Source organism: Antechinus flavipes, chromosome X (genome assembly GCF_016432865.1).
Source record: "Antechinus flavipes isolate AdamAnt ecotype Samford, QLD, Australia chromosome X, AdamAnt_v2, whole genome shotgun sequence".
NCBI classification, from domain to species: Eukaryota; Metazoa; Chordata; class Mammalia; order Dasyuromorphia; family Dasyuridae; genus Antechinus; species Antechinus flavipes.
In genome coordinates, this window is record NC_067404.1 from 86,414,659 (window position 1) to 86,435,351 (window position 20,693).

Consider the following 20,693-nt stretch of genomic DNA (forward strand, 5'->3'; position numbering starts at 1 on the left):
CTTCTCCAAAAGCCCCGAAAGCAACCTCGGTTTGTCTCTGGGCCTTGTCTCTGGGCGCTTGAAGAGGATTGCTCGCGGTCCGTCCTCGGAGTTGTTTTAGACTTGGCATCCAAGGCTGGCTGGACTTTGCCTCTCCTTTTCCAGAGCCCTTGCCTGCCTTTGGCGGGGGAAGAGGCTGGGCTCTCTTGTTGGCCTTGAGCATCTTTTGCTAGGGGCCAATTGAAGGAGGGCTCGTGGGGCATTTCCTGGCACGTGGTGCATTCTGTGGGAGGGGCTGGATGCACTTTCTTGCTGCTTGGATCACCAAAGGTCTTTTTGATCGAGATGACTCGCGTTTGTTCTTCCTCGGCTTCAGAATCGTCCCCTTGGTCCCATGTGGAAGAGGATTCCGAGGTGATCTCGGAGGAGGATGTCTCGGATCTTGTGTCCCTGTGGCTCTTGTCAGCCCAGGCCTGCATGACTTTCTCCAGGACCCTGGGCAAACCAGGAGGGAATAGTTCCTCCAGAAGCAGGGGAACTTCCAGCGAACTAGAAGGAGCCGCCAAAGCTGAACTTGGCCCCCAGGATGGGCCCGCTACCTCCTCCTCCTGCCTTGCTGAGGCGGCAGCCGGGATGCCGTTCTGGCCCTCCACATCCAGCACTTGCTCATCACTGCTTGAGGAGCAGGGAGTAACCCGATGAGGGGGACCTGGGAAAAGGGATTTGGCCTTCTGGAAAAAGCTCTTCTCCTCCGGGACCAAGTCTGTGAATGAAGAAGGGACCATATGAACAAAGGGGAACGAATCGGCAAGCAGATTTGGGCGGGGGAAAGATAGGAGCGGCTCACGGTTTAGGATTTACCCCCAGGGATCCCTGGCCTTTGGAGGACAACCGGACCCTTGTCAGTGTGCTCTTGCATATGCTCTCCCTCGTTCACATACTGGGAGGAAGCCCAAGAGACAACTTCATTCCTTCCTATTTTTCTGGTAACCCTCTTGTTTGTACAGTTGTTTGTAGGGGCTCACCGCCTTAGACTGGGAGCTCCTCCGGACCAGAGCCCGGCTTGGGCCATTCTTTGCATCCCCCCAGTGCTTACTGTGGAGCTTGGCCCACAGCAGATAATGTGGATTGACTCTGGCCTCCATTCATTCTTCCCCCTTTCTCACTTTTCTAAACTCTGCACTGTCATTTCTCACATTCTCATTCAGTTGAGTTTTACTAATTAAAATGCAAAATTACTCTTAGAACTTCCAAAGTACAAAAGGGAAGATATTTTTGGCTTTTTATTGAATTTCTTGAATATTGTCCCCTAGTTACATTCACATTTTCACCAGAAGCTCCAAGTGTCCAAAAGAGAACCTGTTCTTTGTCCTGCACTCTCTGCCCTCTTCTGAAATTCCCTTTTCTGTCCACCAGGCGTGCCGGCTCAGGCAGCCACCACTCTTCCCTTTGCTTAGCCCACATAGGAGCCATCGAGTTAGGCATCTTTGAATTCCTTACTCAACCTGTTTTTTTTTTCCGCAGAGGTCTTCTTTTCTTCCCTCACGGAGCTAGCAACCAGTTCACCCTGTTCCCCTGTCTCCTAACCTCTTCTGTTAACCTGATTGTTCCATTAGGATCATGCCTTGACACATTACTTTTCTATCCTCGAGATGGATCTGGCATATTCTTGTTTGTGAGCTTTTGGCCTTTCCTCTTAGAATGAATTTTGGGGTGTCTCTTCCTCCTTTAATATAGTGACTGATAAAAGAACAAGTATGACTACATGTTTGTTGATTAATTGATTCTCACCGTGGGGCAATATCTGAGTTTTCTTCCCCATGTTGAAGCCGAGGGAATTCCTGAGGGAAGAAAATGTCAACAAATTAACACTAAGCTTTGGTTCCAATAACTACCCCATCTTCCCAGCTAAAGGAGCAGCAAGCAGTACAAGAAAGCCCGGACAGCTCACTGGGCACAGCCCAGCTATGGCCTTTCATCATCCTATGTGTTTTTACAGTAGAGCCAGCCTCAACACAATTGATAAAAATCTTTTTTTTTCCATTTTATCCAGTTTGATCCATTCCTAAAGGTCCCTTTCCCTGTTTCCCCCTTTCTCCATCCCTTCTTTCCTCTCTCCTCATCATTCAAAGGAATCCAAAGGCAGCAACTGAGAAACTCCCTTCTATGTCAATAGAAAAACAAGAGGATGGAACCTTGTAGGCAAAGTGTCTGTCAGTAGAAAGCAGAACCTGTAAAGTTCATTGGTTTGCTGTGGCGGGTAACTTCTATCACACTACCCAAAGCACAAAATTTCTGAGAATCATTCCAATTTTCTTTGATTTCACAACATCCTATGGACCTGTCAGGCTTACTGTCCATGGGCTCCCATCCCTGCTGCTGCTTTCCCCAAAGAGTTCTCTCCTATTTGTATTCTCAGATGCACAAGACCTAAGGCCAAAGTCCTAACTACAGTGTGGGCCTACCCTGGACTAACCTTTCTTAACCCTTTCAGTGTTTTGAAGCACACGACCTCTCTAAGAAGAAATGACAGATTGGCTCCCCAACTACAGGAGAAAGGGATTTTTTACACCTACATTGGATATCTCCAGGTACAATAAATAAACTTGCCCACCTCCTCTAATCAAAAGAAAATGGAAAACATATACATTTTGAGATTGCAAAGAATTTGTTTATGAATTTGAAATATGGTTTGGAGAAAGATGGAATAGTTGTCAGAGTGTCAATTGTCAGAACGAGGTGAAGAACTCCTCTCCTTTCCACCCAAGGGGATGCACACGGTTCAGCTTGATTCCCCAATGGATGGAATTGTTTGAATGCTCTAACAATGAGGATTTGGAGGCAGTCTTGAGGTCATCTCAAGGAGAAAAAGAAAGAGAGGAAGCACCTCTCTTCCATCCTTTCCACTGTCCTCAACAGCCTTTCCCAATATACCATCTCGTTGGATCCTTACAACCACCCAGTGAGGAAATGGAGGCAAGCAGGTGAAATGGTTTGCCTCAGCAACACTCAACTCTGTGTGAGGTTGAATTGGAAACACAGGTCCTCCTAAGCCCCAGGCCCATGTCTTTGTTCTACATAAGAACAGAGAAGCTTCTTCAGGATAACAACAAAAGCTATTTTCTTTGGAAGTGAGTCTCTGATAGTTTGAGTTACCGCAACAGAGTCTACAGAAGAGGGTTCTCTCTTATGATCTCAGTTGTATCCTAGCTGCTCCCCCCATTGAGTACAGAGGAACCACCATCTTGTCCATCTCCTATTGCTGGTACAAGGTATGTCTCTCAGATCTCTAGAAACCACGACTTCCCACAAAATAACACACCTCACCCCCCCAAAAAAAATACCAACGACCTCATTCTTCCTTCTATACATATTTGGCTAACCCCATCCCCAGGATACTCTATATCATTTGTAAATCCTCCTACCTCTGAGAGCTTCTCGAAGATGCGAAAAACAAGGCAATCCCTTAGTGGGTGAGGAATCAGGATATGGAACGAACAGACACACACAAACAAAAACACACACACAAACACACACACACACACACACACACACACACACAGTCTCTCTCTTTCTCTCACTCTCCCTCCTTGCACTCTCTGTCTCACTCTGTCTCTATCACACTCTCTTCTATTTCTACTGTTTCTATTTCTATCTTTTCTCTAAATCTGTCTCTATCTATCGCTATCTTCTCTATCTCTATCTCTATCTATCTCTATCTATCTCTATTTCTCTATCTCTATCTCTATCTATCTCTATCTACTCTATATCTATCTCTATTTCTCTATCTCTATCTCTATCTCTATCTACTCTATATCTATCTCTATCTACACTATATCTAACTCTATCTTCTCTCTATCTCTATCTATTCTATATCTATCTGTATCTTCTCTATATCTATCTCTATCTACTCAATATCTATCTCTATTTCTCTATCTCTAGCTCTATCTACTCTATATCTATCTCTATCTACTCTATATCTATCTCTATCTTCTCTATCTCTAGCTCTATCTACTCTATCTCTATCTCTATGTACTCTATATCTATCTCTATCTTCTCTATCTCTATCTCTATCTTCTCTATCTCTATCTCTATCTACTCTATCTCTATCTCTATCTACTCTATCTCTATCTCTATCTACTCTATATCTATCTCTATCTTCTCTCTATCACCCTTCTCCCTGTCCCAACCCTCTCCTTTCTTTCTCCCACAACAATCTTCCCTCCCACTCCCTCCCTCTCCCTCCCTTTCCCCACCGCCCTCCCCTCCCCTTCCCCGGCCCCTCCCCCCTACTCCCTCTCTCCCTCTCTCGCTCCTACCACCTCTCTCCTTCTCTCGCTCCGACCACCTCTCTCCTTCTCTCGCTCCGACCACCTCTCTCCTTCTCTTCTCTCCTCTCCTTCTCCTTCTACCTCTCTCCTCCTCTCCTCCTTCCGCCTCTCTCCCACTCGCTCTCCCTGCCTCTGGCTCTGGCGCTCTCTCGCTCTCTCACTCGCTCTCGCTCTCTCTCGCTCTCTCACGCTCACTCTCTCTCCCGCACAGAGCACGGGCGCTTGAGATTCCTGCTCTTTTATCCTACTAACTCTTTGTGAGGTACTGATGACCTCACATGGAACCCTTTTTCTGTTCTATCACTTGCCTTCTTCCAATCTCCTCTGTCATTGGAAGGCTGGAATAGATGTGTAGAAACAGGAACCTTGTTGGTTACATAGTTTCATCAACCTATGCCCCTCTGCCTGTATTGGGTTTCAAACTTTATTTCCCCCTGATTCTCATTACATACATTGTCATCTTCCACCGAGAGTGTATCTTTACCAAAGATTCAAAAGAGCTCTCAACATTTAACTTTTTCAATCATTGTCTTTGTCTGACTGTCCATGAAAAAGGAAAAAACAAAACTACATTTGTATCTGACGTGCAGAGAGAAGGGGGATAGGATATTCTTCTTTGTAAAACTTCTTTGATTCAGCTTTTGTTTCTTTTCTCTTTCTGGTTCAAATCCAGAACTGATATTTGGCTGTCTTTATTGTCAGGACAACAGAACTGACTTTTACCTCCTTCTCCTCTTCTCTATCTTCCCTAATATTCTTTACCTCCATTCATTCCCTGTTGTCAATCTTCCTTTCATTGATTTTTATTGAAGTTTTTTATTTCCAAAACATAAACGAGGATCATTTTTTCCACCTTGATCCTTGAAAAATCCTGCATTCCAATTATTCCCACCTTCCCCCCCTCACCTAGGTAGCATGCAATCCAATATGTGCTCAACATGGCTAAAATACATGTTCCATCCAAAATAGGCCTGCCAATTTATACAATTACATTGCTGCACAAGAAAAAGGAGATCAAAAAGTAAAACAAACTGGGAAGGAAAAATTTCAAGCAAATCAGATGAAAAAGTGTGAAAAGCCTATATTGTCATCTACCCTCAGTTCCCACAGTCCTCTCCCTGGGTAAGGTAACGCTCATCATCACAAGATCATTGGCATAGGCCTGAATCCCCTCATTGTTGAAGAGAGCCACTTCCATCACATTTGGTCCTCCTACAATCTTGTGTTGCCATGTACAGTGATCTCCTGCTTCTGCTCACTTCACTTAGCACCTTTTCCTACAAGTCTCTCCAGGCTTGTCTGCTACCACCCTGCTGGTCACCAAACTTCCTCTCACACCCTGGATAGAAAGTCTGCCTCTCTTGAAATCATCTTGTGGATTTGACTTAGCCAATTTGCCAAGGCACTGCTAGCTTTGTTGTGAAAGGGTTCATTTCAGGCTCTCTAATAATTCTCCTAATAGTCCTACAAATCAACTCGAAAATAAGATGGAAAAAGGGCTTGATCGAGTGGATAATTTTCTCTAAACTAAAAGTTTGTATCTGGAAAAAAAAAAAACAAAAACAAAAACCCACATACCCCCAAGACGGATCTGGGTCAGGTTTGCACTTTAAAGCCTGGAGACCTGAGAGTATGCAGCTCTCAATTGGGACAGGTGAAAGAGAACAAAGAAAGAGGGCATCAGTCAAACAAAGTAACCGGAAAGGGAAGAGGACTCATTTTCTGGAATTCTATAAGTTTTGTTAGGCTTCTTGAAAGTATCTTGTGACTAAGCTTATTATCCTGACCAATAACTAGTTGCAGTTACAAAGATCCCAATGAAGGATGACTTGAATGATAATCTACAGCTTTGCTAAGTAGGAATAATGTCTAGTGATTGGCTTTTATATCTGGAATGTTGTACTTAAGGCTATCTCCTCAGATATCAAGATGAGTTTTAAATTTTAGATGATGAATCTCTATTAGGGTTGCATGAGACAATCACTAATCTCTGGTATGTGCTAGAATCGTGCATTTGTTTACTTTCATCACAAAATCTTCGAAATTGGTGTGCAGACATTGAAACATTACGGAAAATTTAAATCTGTATTCGATATGATTTTGTGGCAAAAAAAAAAAAATAGGTGAATAAAACAAAGTCCTGGTAACTTACCTTAATAGATCACATGTTAAATCCCCTAACTAGATGAAATATGTGGCTTTTTGAATGTTTATTGGGTAATTTGTAAAAATTTTGATCTATGCTTTAAAATTTCATCACTTTGCCTAGACATTTGTATAAGTTTTCTGAAATTTATGAAATAAATTTTGAAATACCACCACAGTTATTTAGATATTAGATATATTATGAATAAGAATGGTTTGAAAAAGAAGGGACAAAAAAGATTGGTTTACAAAAGCAATTGATTGTTTGAATGGAACATCTTGTAAGAATACTCCAAGGTAAAATACTGATTTAAAGAAAAAACTTGTTTTAATTGGTGTGTATGTTGAAATTAGAAATGACTATAAATTAAATGAGATAACTCTCCATTTTTGTGAAAAGCTATGTTGTGTTTCTTCAGCTATGATTGATGGAAATTGTGAAATTGTTCATCAAATAGAGTTACTGTCATAATACTAAAACCTAAAATTGTAAAGGATTATTGATGTGTGATAGGTTGATAGAAAGAAAGAGACAGCATGGTAGAAAGAGGGAAAAAGAGAGAGGGAGACAGGAGATGTGAGGGATAGACAATAGCAGAATGTTTTGGCTGGTATCAAAAGGTAGCTTCAAGACCCAAAAATTGAGAAACAGAAGGGACGCCAAGAATGGTAGTTACGAGATGGAGTCGGAGAACATAGAAAGGGGTTTTAATAATGATGGAAAGAAAGGGTCATTCTTTACTGGATCTTGCCATTTGCCAGGAGAAAGGAAACTCGAGTTTGGGGCATGACTTTGGCCGTCAGGCACAATCCTGAAAGGGACTTAACATCCTAAGAGAGTTAGCTCTAAGGAGGAGAGGTGGGTTTGGAAAGCTTAGTGGCGATAGCAGTGACACCACATGGCATAGGGTTAGGCCAAGGACAGCACGAGGCAGAGTGTCCTGGGGGGCTGACCCAGGGGAGGCCAGTGGCCTTGGGGTTGTCCATGGGTAGATTTTGTGGGGAGGATTTGGCCCCAGATACATGGATGGGATAGGGAAGGAGACTTCTGTCCCTGTTTTGTACACTTGTCGGGTTGGGAAAATGCTTGGTTTTGTATGTAGAGTTCCAGTCTCTTCGTCTTTAGGTTTCTGGAGAACTTCAGAACAGGTCTATTTCAAATGGGAAGGGGAAGAGTCTGGCAGGTAGCCAAAGGGCTACCAACATGTGTATCCCCTTGGATACAGCAGGGTTTCTATGGAGCTAATATCCCAAAGAGATCTTCAAAGGAGGGAAAGGGGCCCACATGTGCCAAAATGTTTGTGGCAGCCCTTTTTGCAGTGGCAAGAAACTGGAACCTGAATGGATGCCCATCAGTTGGAGAATGGCTGAATAAACTAGGGTGTATGAATGTTATGGAATATTATTTTTCTATTTTTTTTAATGCTAAATTTGATTTTAGAAGTACTAAGTCCTTTATTTTTAAATTAGACCTGATTTTTTTTTAATTTTTATTTAATAATTACTTTATATTGACACTCGTTTCTGTTCCGATTTTTTTTTCCCTCCCTCCCTCCACCCCCTCCCCTAGATGGCAAGCAGTCCTTTATATGTTGGATATGTTGCAGTATATCCTAGATACAATACATGTTTGCAGAACCGAACAGTTCTCTTGTTGCATAGGGAGAATTGGATTCAGAAGGTATAAATAACCCGGGAAGAAAAACAAAAATGCAGATAGTTCACATTCGTTTCCCAGTGTTCTTTCTTTGGGTGTAGCTGCTTTTGTCCGTCATTTATCAAATGAAACTCAGTTAGTTCTCTTTGTCAAAGAAATCCACTTCCATCAAAATATGTCCTCATACAATATCGTTGTCGAAGTGTATAATGATCTCCTGGTTCTGCTCATTTCACTTAGCATCAGTTCATGTAAGTCTCGCCAGTCCTCTCTGTATTCATCCTGCTGGTCATTTCTTACAGAACAATAATATTCCATAACATTCATATACCACAATTTACCCAGCCATTCTCCAATGGATGGGCATCCATTCATTTTCCAGTTTCTAGCCACTACAAACAGGGCTGCTACAAACATTTTGGCACATACAGGTCCCTTTCCTTTCTTTAGTATTTCTTTGGGATATAAGCCCAATAGAAACACTGCTGGATCAAAGGGTATGCACAATTTGATAATTTTTTGGGCATAATTCCAGATTGCTCTCCAGAATGGTTGGATTCGTTCACAACTCCACCAACAATGCATTAGTGTCCCAGTTTTCCCGCATCCCCTCCAACATTCATCATTATTTTTTCCTGTCATCTTAGCCAGTCTGACAGGTGTGTAGTGGTATCTCAGAGTTGTCTTAATTTGCATTTCTCTGATCAATAATGATTTGGAACACTCTTTCATATGAGTGGTAATAGTTTCAATTTCATCCTCTGAAAATTGTCTGTTCATGTCCTTTGACCATTTATCAATTGGAGAATGGCTTGATTTCTTATAAATTTGAGTCAGTTCTCTATATATTTTGGAAATGAGGCCTTTATCAGAACCTTTAACTGTGAAAATGTTTTCCCAGTTTGTTGCTTCCCTTCTAATCTTGTTTGCATTAGTTTTATTTGTACAAAGGCTTTTTAATTTGATGGAATCAAAATTTTCTATTTTGTGATCAGTAATGGTCTCTAGTTCATCTTTGGTCACAAATTCCTTTCTCCTCCACAAGTCTGAGAGATAAACTATTCTGTGTTCCTCTAATTTATTTATAATCTCGTTCTTTATGCCTAGGTCATAGACCCATTTTGATCTTATCTTGGTATATGGTGTTAAGTGTGGGTCCATGCCTAATTTCTGCCATACTAATTTCCAATTATCCCAGCAGTTTTTATCAAATAATGAATTCTTTTCCCAGAAGTTAGGGGCTTTGGGTTTGTCAAACACTAGATTGCTGTAGTTGACTATTCTGTCTTGTGAACCTAGCCTTTTCCACTGATCCACTAATCTATTTCTTAGCCAATACCAAATGGTTTTGGTGACTGCTGCTTTATAATATAATTTTAGATCAGGTACAGCTGGGCCACCTTCATTTGATTTTTTTTTCATTAATTCCCTTGAGATTCTCGACTTTTTATTGTTCCATATGAATTTTGTTGTTATTTTTTCTAGATCAATAAAATATTTTCTTGGAAGTCTGATTGGTATAGCACTAAATAAATAGATTAGTTGAGGGAGTATTGTCATCTTTATTATGTTAGCTCGGCCGATCCAAGAGCACTTAATATTTTTCCAATTATTTAAGTCTGACTTTATTTGTGTGGAGACATTTTTATAATTTTGCTCATATAATTCCTGACTTTCCTTTGGTAGATAGATTCCCAAATATTTTATGGTATCAACAGTTATTCTGAATGGAATTTCTCTTTGTATCTCTTGCTGTTGGGTTTTGTTGGTGATGTATAAAAATGTTGAGGATTTATGGGGATTTATTTTGTAGCCAGCTACTTTGCTAAAATTATGAATTATTTCCAATAGCTTTTTAGTAGAATCCCTGGGGTTCTCTAGGTATACCATCATATCATCTGCAAAGAGTGATAGTTTGGTTTCCTCATTGCCTACTCTAATTCCTTTAATATCTTTCTCGACTCTTATTGCCGAGGCTAGTGTTTCTAATACGATATTAAATAATAATGGTGATAGTGGGCAACCTTGCTTCACTCCAGATCTTACTGGGAAAGGTTCCAGTTTTTCCCCATTGCATATGATGCTTACTGATGGTTTTAAATATATGCTCCTGACTATTTTAAGCAAAAGTCCATTTATTCCTATGCTCTCAAGTGTTTTTATTAGGAATGGATGTTGGATTTTATCAAATGCTTTTTCTGCATCTATTGAGATGATCATATGGTTTTTGTTTGTTTGGTTATTGATATAGTCAATTATGCTAATAGTTTTCCTAATATTGAACCAGCCCTGCATTCCTGGTATAAATCCTACTTGGTCATAGTGTATTATCCTGGTGACGATTTTCTGTAATCTTTTTGCTAATATTTTATTTAAGATTTTAGCATCAATATTCATTAGGGAGATTGGTCTATAATTTTCTTTCTCTGTTTTCAGCCTACCTGGTTTAGGTATCAGTACCACGTCTGTGTCATAAAAGGAGTTTGGTAGGACTCCTTCAATCCCTATTTTTTCAAATAATTTCTATAACATTGGAATTAATTGTTCTTTAAATGTTTGGTAGAATTCACATGTAAAACCATCTGGTCCTGGGGATTTTTTCTTAGGGAGTTGATTGATAGTTTGTTCTATTTCTTTTTCTGAGATGGGACTGTTTAGGATGAATATTATTTTTCTAAAAGAAACTCTCAGGGGGCTGATTTTAGAGGGGCCTGGAGAGGGGACTGCTTCCCAGTCGGAAGGTGGTACATGACCTGATGCTAAATGAAATGAGCAGGATGACAAGGTCATTGTACGTGGCAACAAGAAGATGATACAGTACTCCATACTGATGGACGTGGCTCTCTTTTAAAAGGAGATGATTTGGGGATGAAGAGAGCCATCTACACCCAGAGAGAAGACTGTGGGAATTGAGTCTGGATCACAACATAATATTTTCATTATTTGGTTCGCTTGCATTTTCAGAGTTTTGGTTCCGGATCTGATTTTTCTTGTGCAGCAAAATACTTGTAAGCTTACATATATTGCCTTAAGCGTCATATTTTCACATGTATAATATATATTGGATTGCCTGCCATCTAGGGGAGAAGGGACCATGAGTGCAAGCTCTTCCTGGACTTTTCTGTTAGTTTTCATCATATACAGTCCCGTGCTGCTTCCTATATGCCCCTGAGCGGGGCACCTTTAAGTCCCCAAGTCCCGACTCCTACACTCCCTCATTGAGCTCCCAGACAATTCTGAAGGCTCATTAAAGGCCCATTCTGAAGCCTAGCTGGAAGAGTACAACATTCTTAGGGAAGGATTGCCAGATGGATTGTACACAGGGGCCCCAGGCAGGGGCTTCAAAACTCTTTTCAAAGCCTTCCCTTAGAAGAGTGAAAACGTCTCTAGAATTGTTGCTAAAGGAGATCATGCTTCCAGGAGGCCACACTGTTCCCCTTTGAGGAAATAAAAGCACAAATTGGGGGGGAAAGTTCTTAGAAATTTATTCTGGAAAAGCTGGATGAGAGACATCCATGATAACTATCTTCCCCTCTCCGTCGTCCTCTCCGTGTGGTCCCCAGTTCCTCTCCCTAGTGACCCCCATTCTGACCCCAATTTGTTTCTCCTTTTTTGCTCATATTGGACTCTTGCATGTTTCATCGACTTGAGAGTTGTTTCTTCCGGAGTGTAAGCCATGGAATTCCAACTAGTTGGTCAAATCCCGGGATCCCCGATTCCGACACTCAGCAGCCCCCTGCTGCTGACACCGCCTGCAAGTCCCGTCCTCACTCTGGACCGCAATAGGCCCCGCCAGCTCTTCAGCCCTTTTCAGCTGAAGCAGCTCCAGAAGATGAGACCTTTGTCCCTTTGTCTCAAAGGAATGTGGGTCAGGACAGCTTGAGGGGAGAAGAATGGGAGAATGGCCCGAAGGCCTTGGGCCTGGACAGTGCTCGAGTTCCATGGATACCACTGGCTGCCGGGTGGCAGTTGAGGCTCTGTGACGACAGGGCTTCCCAGTCGGAGGGTGCGAGCTGGTGGAAGCAGGGTCTCCCATTGCTGCTCATTGCTTGAAGCAGCATTATCCTCTGGCCCGCTTGCTGGAGGACTCAAGCACTAGAATGGACCAAGATTGCTTCGCTAAAGCGGTTCTGGAAATCTTCCACCCGTGTGAGGTTGTTGGCCCTTTCTAAATGGTAGGTGGCGGCTTACAGTTAGTACTGAGGAGAGGGACCAGCCTGAAGGCCTTGCTAGCAAGGATGTCCTAGTGGAAGAAATGCATCGGGACTGATGTGAGGTGGCGTGAAAAAGGAACTGCGCCGACCAGGGCAAGGTCTCAGAGGCTCTATCTAGGACCTTAGGTTTTTGTTTCAGGACATCACACGATCCCTATTCTCAGAGGATTGTAGCACAGAAAAGTCAGAGCCTAGCTCTAAATTTCAGGCAGTCACATGATCCCTGTTTGTAAAGGTCAGTAGGGGAGAAAAATCAGATCCTAGGCCAAAATTTCAGGCAGTTCATATGACCCAAACAACCTAGACAGTCGTGCTGGTCATTGGTCAGTGGTTGCTTCCTTTTCGGTCCATCCAATGAACCCCAGCCTTTTGCTAGTTAAGCCATTCCCTCTTTCCCACCTGGGGCCCCACACCAGGCTGCTCCCTTGGGGTGCTGGCACCTTTCCTTGCAAGGACTGAATCCATGCTTTCTGTGGGCATCTGGAGATGCCTCCAACTAGCCCCTTTGAGCCGGGGGGGGGGGGGTCGCACACAGATTCCTGCTTCTTTCCTTTGTCCTGGTTTTTTGCCTCGGGATCGGATTTTTTCTTCCACAACCTGAGAAATGTGGTTAAATGGGTAAAAGAATTGTAATGATTTCATTTTGGTCACTTGCCGTCTGGAGAACATGAGATTAAGGGAGTGAAAGAGAAACATTGGCAACAAAGTCTGACAACAATGAATGTTGAAAACGATTTGGAAAAATACGAAATTTCAAGATGGAAAAGAAATTCTAAAATACTAGATGAAATCTTTCCAATGGAAGATCTCTTCTGAACTCTTCTCTCGTTTTCCTCCCTCCCCTTTTATCTCAATCTTTTCCCTCTGTCTTCCCTTCTTCCCTCCCTCCCTCAGTTCATCTCCCTCCATGCTGCCTGTTCTTTCTCCTTCCTTCCTGCCCTATCTCCTGCCTCCCCTCACAATCAACCCTCGGTGGATATCTTTCCAGTCTTTTCCCGAGCTGCTGACGTGTCTTGTTCAATTCCATTTTTAACACATTCATATTTGAATTTCTTTCTTCCAAAATTTTCCCTTTCATCTGAGGGTTTTTGAAATTTGGCACTATTATTCCTATGTCTTTTCCACAATGGATTTCGTTGAAGTCGTTGAAAATGGGGATTTTTTTTTCCTATTTCTACATTTTCTCCTCATTTATCATTCCAGGACAATATTCCCAAATTATTTCTTGCAAGGTTCTATTTTTGGTCACACTTTTCAGTAATCAAGTTATTCAGTTTTCTATTCTACTAATATTCTAACATGTTCTCCAGATCTGTCTTTTATGTTTCACATTCTTCTATTTGTTTCCAATGTTTACAATTGGTTTTGTTATTTCTTGATTGTTCTGCATTTCCCTGGCTTCCCATTACCAATCTTCAGTTTTCAAAGAATTCTTTTCATCTCGGGACTCCTTTCCTCCTTGGCAAGTTGGTTTCCTTTTTTTTCCCCATATGCTTTTGGTTTTTCTTGGAGAGATTTTTTTTGGTTACATTTTCCTCTATTTGATTTGATTTTTTAAATTCTTTTTTGAGTACTTCTACACATTTTCTTTGGGGTTGCAGCCATTGCACATTACTCTTTGGAGTAAAAGCTTTTTTTACTGAAATGGCTTCCTCTGAAGATAAACTCTCGTTTTCCCTGTTCCCGTAATATATTTCAATGGTGGGATTCATCTTTGCAGATGCAATTTTTAAAAAACGAGATTAAGCACCTCTAACTGTAGTATGAGAGGAAGGTTCCTCAAGTTTCCCTTCAGTGTTTCCCTCTGACCAGTAATCCCCAAACTCCAAAAATAGGAACCCCAAAGCAAGAGCTCCCCTCTCCTGCAAGGACTGGTAGCCAGCTGCATCCCTGGCCCACTGCCTCTGTACCCATTGGGGACTGGTTCCTTCTTCGAAGGTTTTTTTTTTGGTCCCACTTTTCAGGTAGTCCAGTTCTACATGGTTCTATTTTATTCTAATCTCTTCTCCAGATCTTTTATGTTTCACATTGTTCTATTTATTTCCAATATTTCCAATTTGTTTTATTTCTTGATTTTTCTGCATTTGCCTGGATTCCCATTGCCAATCTTCAATTTTCAAAGAATTATTTTTTCTTGAGATTCCTTTCCTCCTTTGCAAGTTGGTTTCCTTTTTTTCCCATAGGCTTTTGGTTTTTCTTGGATTTTTTTTTTTTTTGGTTACATTTTCCTCAATTTCATTTCATTTGTAAATTCTTTTTTGAGTAGTTCTACATATTTTCTCTTGGTTTGCAGCAATTGCACATTTCTCTTTGGGGTAAAAACTTTTTGACTTAAGTGTCCACCTCTGAAGATGAATTCTCCTTTTCCCTGTTCCCATAATATATTTCAATGGTGGGATTCTTCTTTGCTGATGCATTTTTTCAAAAAGAGGTTTAGCACATCTAATTGTGGTGTGGGGCGAAAGTTCCTCAAGTTTCTCTTCAGTGTTTCCCTCTGACCAGGAACCCCAAACTCTCTGACCAGGAGCCCCAAAGCAAGCTCTCGCCTCTCCTGCAAGGACTGGCAGCCAACTGCATCCATGGCCCACTGTATCTGGACTCATTGGTTCCTTCTTGGAAGGTTCTGTTTGGGATCACCCTTTGCACATAGTCTAGTTCTACACTTTTATTCTATTCTAATCTGTTCTCCAGATCTTTTATGTTTCACATTCTATTTATTTCCTTTTTTTTTTTTTGAAATTTTATTTAATAATTACTTTATATTGACACAATCCATGCCTGGGTAATTTTTTTTTACCACATTATCCCTTGCACTCGTTTCTGTTCAGATTTTTCCCCACATTCTATTTATTTCAATTTGCTTTGTTATTTCTTGATTTTTCTGCAATTCCCTGGCTTCCCATCGCCAATCTTCATTTTTCAAAGAATTATTTTCATTTTGAGACTCCTTTCCTCATTGTAAGTTGGTTTCCTTTTTTTCCCATAAGCTTTTTGAGGGGTTGGTTTTTTTTTTTTTTTTTTTTTGGACAGGTTTGTTTTTGGTTACATTTCGGTCCATTCCATTTGATTTTAAATTCTTTTTTAAGTTCTACATATTTTCTTAAGCGTTACAGCCATTGCACATTACTCTTTGGGGTAAAAGCTTTTTTACTTAAGTGTCTGAAGATGAACTCTCCTTTTCCCTGTTCCCATAATATATTTCAATGGTGGGATTCTTCTTTGCAGAAACATTTTTGAGAAAAGAGATTAAGTACCTCTGTGGTGTGCCGGGAAGGTTCCTCAAGCTTCCCTTCACTGTTTCCTTGTGACCGGTAACTCCAAAACCCCCAAAACAGGAACCCCAGAGCAAGGGTTTCCCTCTCCTGCAAATACTGATAGCCAGCTGCAACCCTGCCCCACTGCCTCTGTACCCATTGGGGGCTGGTTCCTTCTTGGAAGTTTCTTTTTATGGTCACACTTTTCCGGGACTCAATTTCTATGCTTTTCTATTTTCTTCTAATCTGTTCTCCAGCTCTGTCTTTTAGCTTTCACATTGTTCTATTTATTTCCAATATTGCCAATTTGTTTGATTATTTCTTGATTTTCAGCATTTCCCTGGCATCCCTTTGCTGATCTAAATTTTTCAAAACATCATTTTCATCTTGAGATTCCTATCCTGGGTTGCAGATTTGTTTCCATTTTTTTTTCCCCATATGATTTTGTTTTTCTTTGGAGTGATTTTTTTTTTTTTGGTTACATTTTCCTCAATTTCCTTTGATTTTTACATTCTTTTTTGAGTTAGTTCTATTTATTGCCTTTTGGTTTGCAGCAATTGCACATTTCTTTTGAGGGTAAAAACTTTTTTGCTTCAATGTCCACCTCTGAAGATGAATTCTCCTTTTTCCTGTTCCCACTATATATCTGAATGGTGGGAGGCTTCTTTGCAAGTGCAATTTTGTAAAAAAGAATGTTAAGCACCTCTAATTGTGGTGTGTGACAAAGTTCCTCAAGCTTCTGTTCAGTGTTTCCTTTTGAGCAGGAAGCCCAAAATCTCTGACCAGGAACCCCTAAAGCAAGAGGTCCCCTCTCCTACAAATCGTGGCAGCCAGCTGCATCCTTGCCCCACTGGCCCTGTACCCACTGCCGGCTGGTTCCTTCTTTCCAGGGCCAGGTCTTCAGGTAGTCAGTGGCACCGCTGGGCCCGGCTGCCATCCCACTCAGGCCAGCTTCACTCAGGCCTCCAGCTCTCAGACTTCAACTTGACTCTCAGAGAGTTTGGGAGATAAAACACTCTGTGCTTCTGCTGAGGCTCCAGCCCCTCCCAGCTAGACCAGGAGTCCCCACTTCTTCTGTGGATTTAGCCCCCACATGTTGCCCTCTTCAGACACGTTCACGTCCAGCCCAGAGGCTTTCTTCACTTTTTTGGTTGGTCTGGAGGACCCCTGTGCTACCTCGAATTTTTGATTGAAAGGGGTCCCTTCACACACTTCTTCTCTTTGGGGGGGAGGGGGAAATGGGGAGAGCTGGAACTGGAGTCTAGGCTCCAAGCCCTCCCTACCGTCCTCCAGAGAATAAACTTCTCCAAAAGCCCCGAAAGCAACCTCGGTTTGTCTCTGGGCCTTGTCTCTGGGCGCTTGAAGAGGATTGCTCGCGGTCCGTCCTCGGAGTTGTTTTAGACTTGGCATCCAAGGCTGGCTGGACTTTGCCTCTCCTTTTCCAGAGCCCTTGCCTGCCTTTGGCGGGGGAAGAGGCTGGGCTCTCTTGTTGGCCTTGAGCATCTTTTGCTAGGGGCCAATTGAAGGAGGGCTCGTGGGGCATTTCCTGGCACGTGGTGCATTCTGTGGGAGGGGCTGGATGCACTTTCTTGCTGCTTGGATCACCAAAGGTCTTTTTGATCGAGATGACTCGCGTTTGTTCTTCCTCGGCTTCAGAATCGTCCCCTTGGTCCCATGTGGAAGAGGATTCCGAGGTGATCTCGGAGGAGGATGTCTCGGATCTTGTGTCCCTGTGGCTCTTGTCAGCCCAGGCCTGCATGACTTTCTCCAGGACCCTGGGCAAACCAGGAGGGAATAGTTCCTCCAGAAGCAGGGGAACTTCCAGCGAACTAGAAGGAGCCGCCAAAGCTGAACTTGGCCCCCAGGATGGGCCCGCTACCTCCTCCTCCTGCCTTGCTGAGGCGGCAGCCGGGATGCCGTTCTGGCCCTCCACATCCAGCACTTGCTCATCACTGCTTGAGGAGCAGGGAGTAACCCGATGAGGGGGACCTGGGAAAAGGGATTTGGCCTTCTGGAAAAAGCTCTTCTCCTCCGGGACCAAGTCTGTGAATGAAGAAGGGACCATATGAACAAAGGGGAACGAATCGGCAAGCAGATTTGGGCGGGGGAAAGATAGGAGCGGCTCACGGTTTAGGATTTACCCCCAGGGATCCCTGGCCTTTGGAGGACAACCGGACCCTTGTCAGTGTGCTCTTGCATATGCTCTCCCTCGTTCACATACTGGGAGGAAGCCCAAGAGACAACTTCATTCCTTCCTATTTTTCTGGTAACCCTCTTGTTTGTACAGTTGTTTGTAGGGGCTCACCGCCTTAGACTGGGAGCTCCTCCGGACCAGAGCCCGGCTTGGGCCATTCTTTGCATCCCCCCAGTGCTTACTGTGGAGCTTGGCCCACAGCAGATAATGTGGATTGACTCTGGCCTCCATTCATTCTTCCCCCTTTCTCACTTTTCTAAACTCTGCACTGTCATTTCTCACATTCTCATTCAGTTGAGTTTTACTAATTAAAATGCAAAATTACTCTTAGAACTTCCAAAGTACAAAAGGGAAGATATTTTTGGCTTTTTATTGAATTTCTTGAATATTGTCCCCTAGTTACATTCACATTTTCACCAGAAGCTCCAAGTGTCCAAAAGAGAACCTGTTCTTTGTCCTGCACTCTCTGCCCTCTTCTGAAATTCCCTTTCCTGTCCACCAGGTGTGCCGGCTCAGGCAGCCACCACTCTTCCCTTTGCTTAGCCCACATAGGAGCCATCGAGTTAGGCATCTTTGAATTCCTTACTCAACCTGTTTTTTTTTTTCCGCAGAGGTCTTCTTTTCTTCCCTCACGGAGCTAGCAACCAGTTCACCCTGTTCCCCTGTCTCCTAACCTCTTCTGTTAACCTGATTGTTCCATTAGGATCATGCCTTGACACATTACTTTTCTATCCTCGAGATGGATCTGGCATATTCTTGTTTGTGAGCTTTTGGCCTTTCCTCTTAGAATGAATTTTGGGGTGTCTCTTCCTCCTTTAATATAGTGACTGATAAAAGAACAAGTATGACTACATGTTTGTTGATTAATTGATTCTCACCGTGGGGCAATATCTGAGTTTTCTTCCCCATGTTGAAGCCGAGGGAATTCCTGAGGGAAGAAAATGTCAACAAATTAACACTAAGCTTTGGTTCCAATAACTACCCCATCTTCCCAGCTAAAGGAGCAGCAAGCAGTACAAGAAAGCCCGGACAGCTCACTGGGCACAGCCCAGCTATGGCCTTTCATCATCCTATGTGTTTTTACAGTAGAGCCAGCCTCAACACAATTGATAAAAATCTTTTTTTTTCCATTTTATCCAGTTTGATCCATTCCTAAAGGTCCCTTTCCCTGTTTCCCCCTTTCTCCATCCCTTCTTTCCTCTCTCCTCATCATTCAAAGGAATCCAAAGGCAGCAACTGAGAAACTCCCTTCTATGTCAATAGAAAAACAAGAGGATGGAACCTTGTAGGCAAAGTGTCTGTCAGTAGAAAGCAGAACCTGTAAAGTTCATTGGTTTGCTGTGGCGGGTAACTTCTATCACACTACCCAAAGCACAAAATTTCTGAGAATCATTCCAATTTTCTTTGATTTCACAACATCCTATGGACCTGTCAGGCTTACTGTCCATGGGCTCCCATCCCTGCTGCTGCTTTCCCCAAAGAGTTCTCTCCTATTTGTATTCTCAGATGCACAAGACCTAAGGCCAAAGTCCTAACTACAGTGTGGGCCTACCCTGGACTAACCTTTCTTAACCCTTTCAGTGTTTTGAAGCACACGACCTCTCTAAGAAGAAATGACAGATTGGCTCCCCAACTACAGGAGAAAGGGATTTTTTACACCTACATTGGATATCTCCAGGTACAATAAATAAACTTGCCCACCTCCTCTAATCAAAAGAAAATGGAAAACATATACATTTTGAGATTGCAAAGAATTTGTTTATGAATTTGAAATATGGTTTGGAGAAAGATGGAATAGTTGTCAGAGTGTCAATTGTCAGAACGAGGTGAAGAACTCCTCTCCTTTCCACCCAAGGGGATGCACACGGTTCAGCTTGATTCCCCAATGGATGGAATTGTTTGAATGCTCTAACAATGAGGATTTGGAGGCAGTCTTGAGGTCATCTCAAGGAGAAAAAGAAAGAGAGGAAGCACCTCTCTTCCATCCTTTCCACTGTCCTCAACAGCCTTTCCCAATATACCATCTCGTTGGATCCTTACAACCACCCAGTGAGGAAATGGAGGCAAGCAGGTGAAATGGTTTGCCTCAGCAACACTCAACTCTGTGTGAGGTTGAATTGGAAACACAGGTCCTCCTAAGCCCCAGGCCCATGTCTTTGTTCTACATAAGAACAGAGAAGCTTCTTCAGGATAACAACAAAAGCTATTTTCTTTGGAAGTGAGTCTCTGATAGTTTGAGTTACCGCAACAGAGTCTACAGAAGAGGGTTCTCTCTTATGATCTCAGTTGTATCCTAGCTGCTCCCCCCATTGAGTACAGAGGAACCACCATCTTGTCCATCTCCTATTGCTGGTACAAGGTATGTCTCTCAGATCTCTAGAAACCACGACTTCCCACAAAATAACACACCTCACCCCCCCAAAAAAAATACCAACGACCTCATTCTTCCTTCTATACATATTTGGCTAACCCCATCCCCAGGATACTCTATATCATTTGTAAATCCTCCTACCTCTGAGAGCTTCTCGAAGATGCGAAAAACAAGGCAATCCCTTAGTGGGTGAGGAATCAGGATATGGAACGAACAGACACACACAAACAAAAACACACACACAAACACACACACACACACACACACACACACACACACACACACACACACACACAGTCTCTCTCTTTCTCTCACTCTCCCTCCTTGCACTCTCTGTCTCACTCTGTCTCTATCACACTCTCTTCTATTTCTACTGTTTCTATTTCTATCTTTTCTCTAAATCTGTCTCTATCTATCGCTATCTTCTCTATATAACTATCAATTTTCTCTATCTCTAGCTCTATCTACTTTATATCTATCTCTATCTACACTATATCTAACTCTATCTTCTCTCTATCTCTATCTATTCTATATCTATCTGTATCTTC

General features: G+C 42.5%; 2 protein-coding genes across 3 annotated transcripts in view; both read right to left on the reverse strand.

Annotated features, from left to right (window-relative positions):
• The window catches only part of LOC127543025 (uncharacterized), an 89,182-nt gene extending 85,660 nt beyond the window's left edge, over positions 1–3,522 (reverse strand). Inside the window, exons 1-2 of one of the 2 annotated variants that reach the window (XM_051968985.1) lie at positions 3,405–3,522; positions 1,771–1,820 (exon numbers count right to left, since the gene is read on the reverse strand). In XM_051968985.1, coding sequence (XP_051824945.1) covers positions 1,771–1,801 — 31 coding nt within the window. In that variant the 5' untranslated portion in view covers positions 1,802–1,820; positions 3,405–3,522. The remainder of the gene's footprint in view (positions 1–1,770; positions 1,821–3,404) is intronic. The other variant, XM_051968987.1, reaches the window with a different exon arrangement.
• Positions 3,523–15,388: 11,866 nt separating this feature from the next.
• On the reverse strand, positions 15,389–20,392 carry LOC127543023 (uncharacterized). The gene is made up of 3 exons (XM_051968984.1): positions 20,287–20,392; positions 18,653–18,702; positions 15,389–17,623 (listed from the first exon to the last, which is right to left on the reverse strand). Exons 2-3 carry the CDS (start codon positions 18,681–18,683, stop codon positions 16,860–16,862), a joined length of 795 nt encoding a protein of 264 aa, XP_051824944.1. The 5' UTR covers positions 18,684–18,702; positions 20,287–20,392; the 3' UTR covers positions 15,389–16,859.
• Positions 20,393–20,693: the final 301 nt, after the last annotated feature.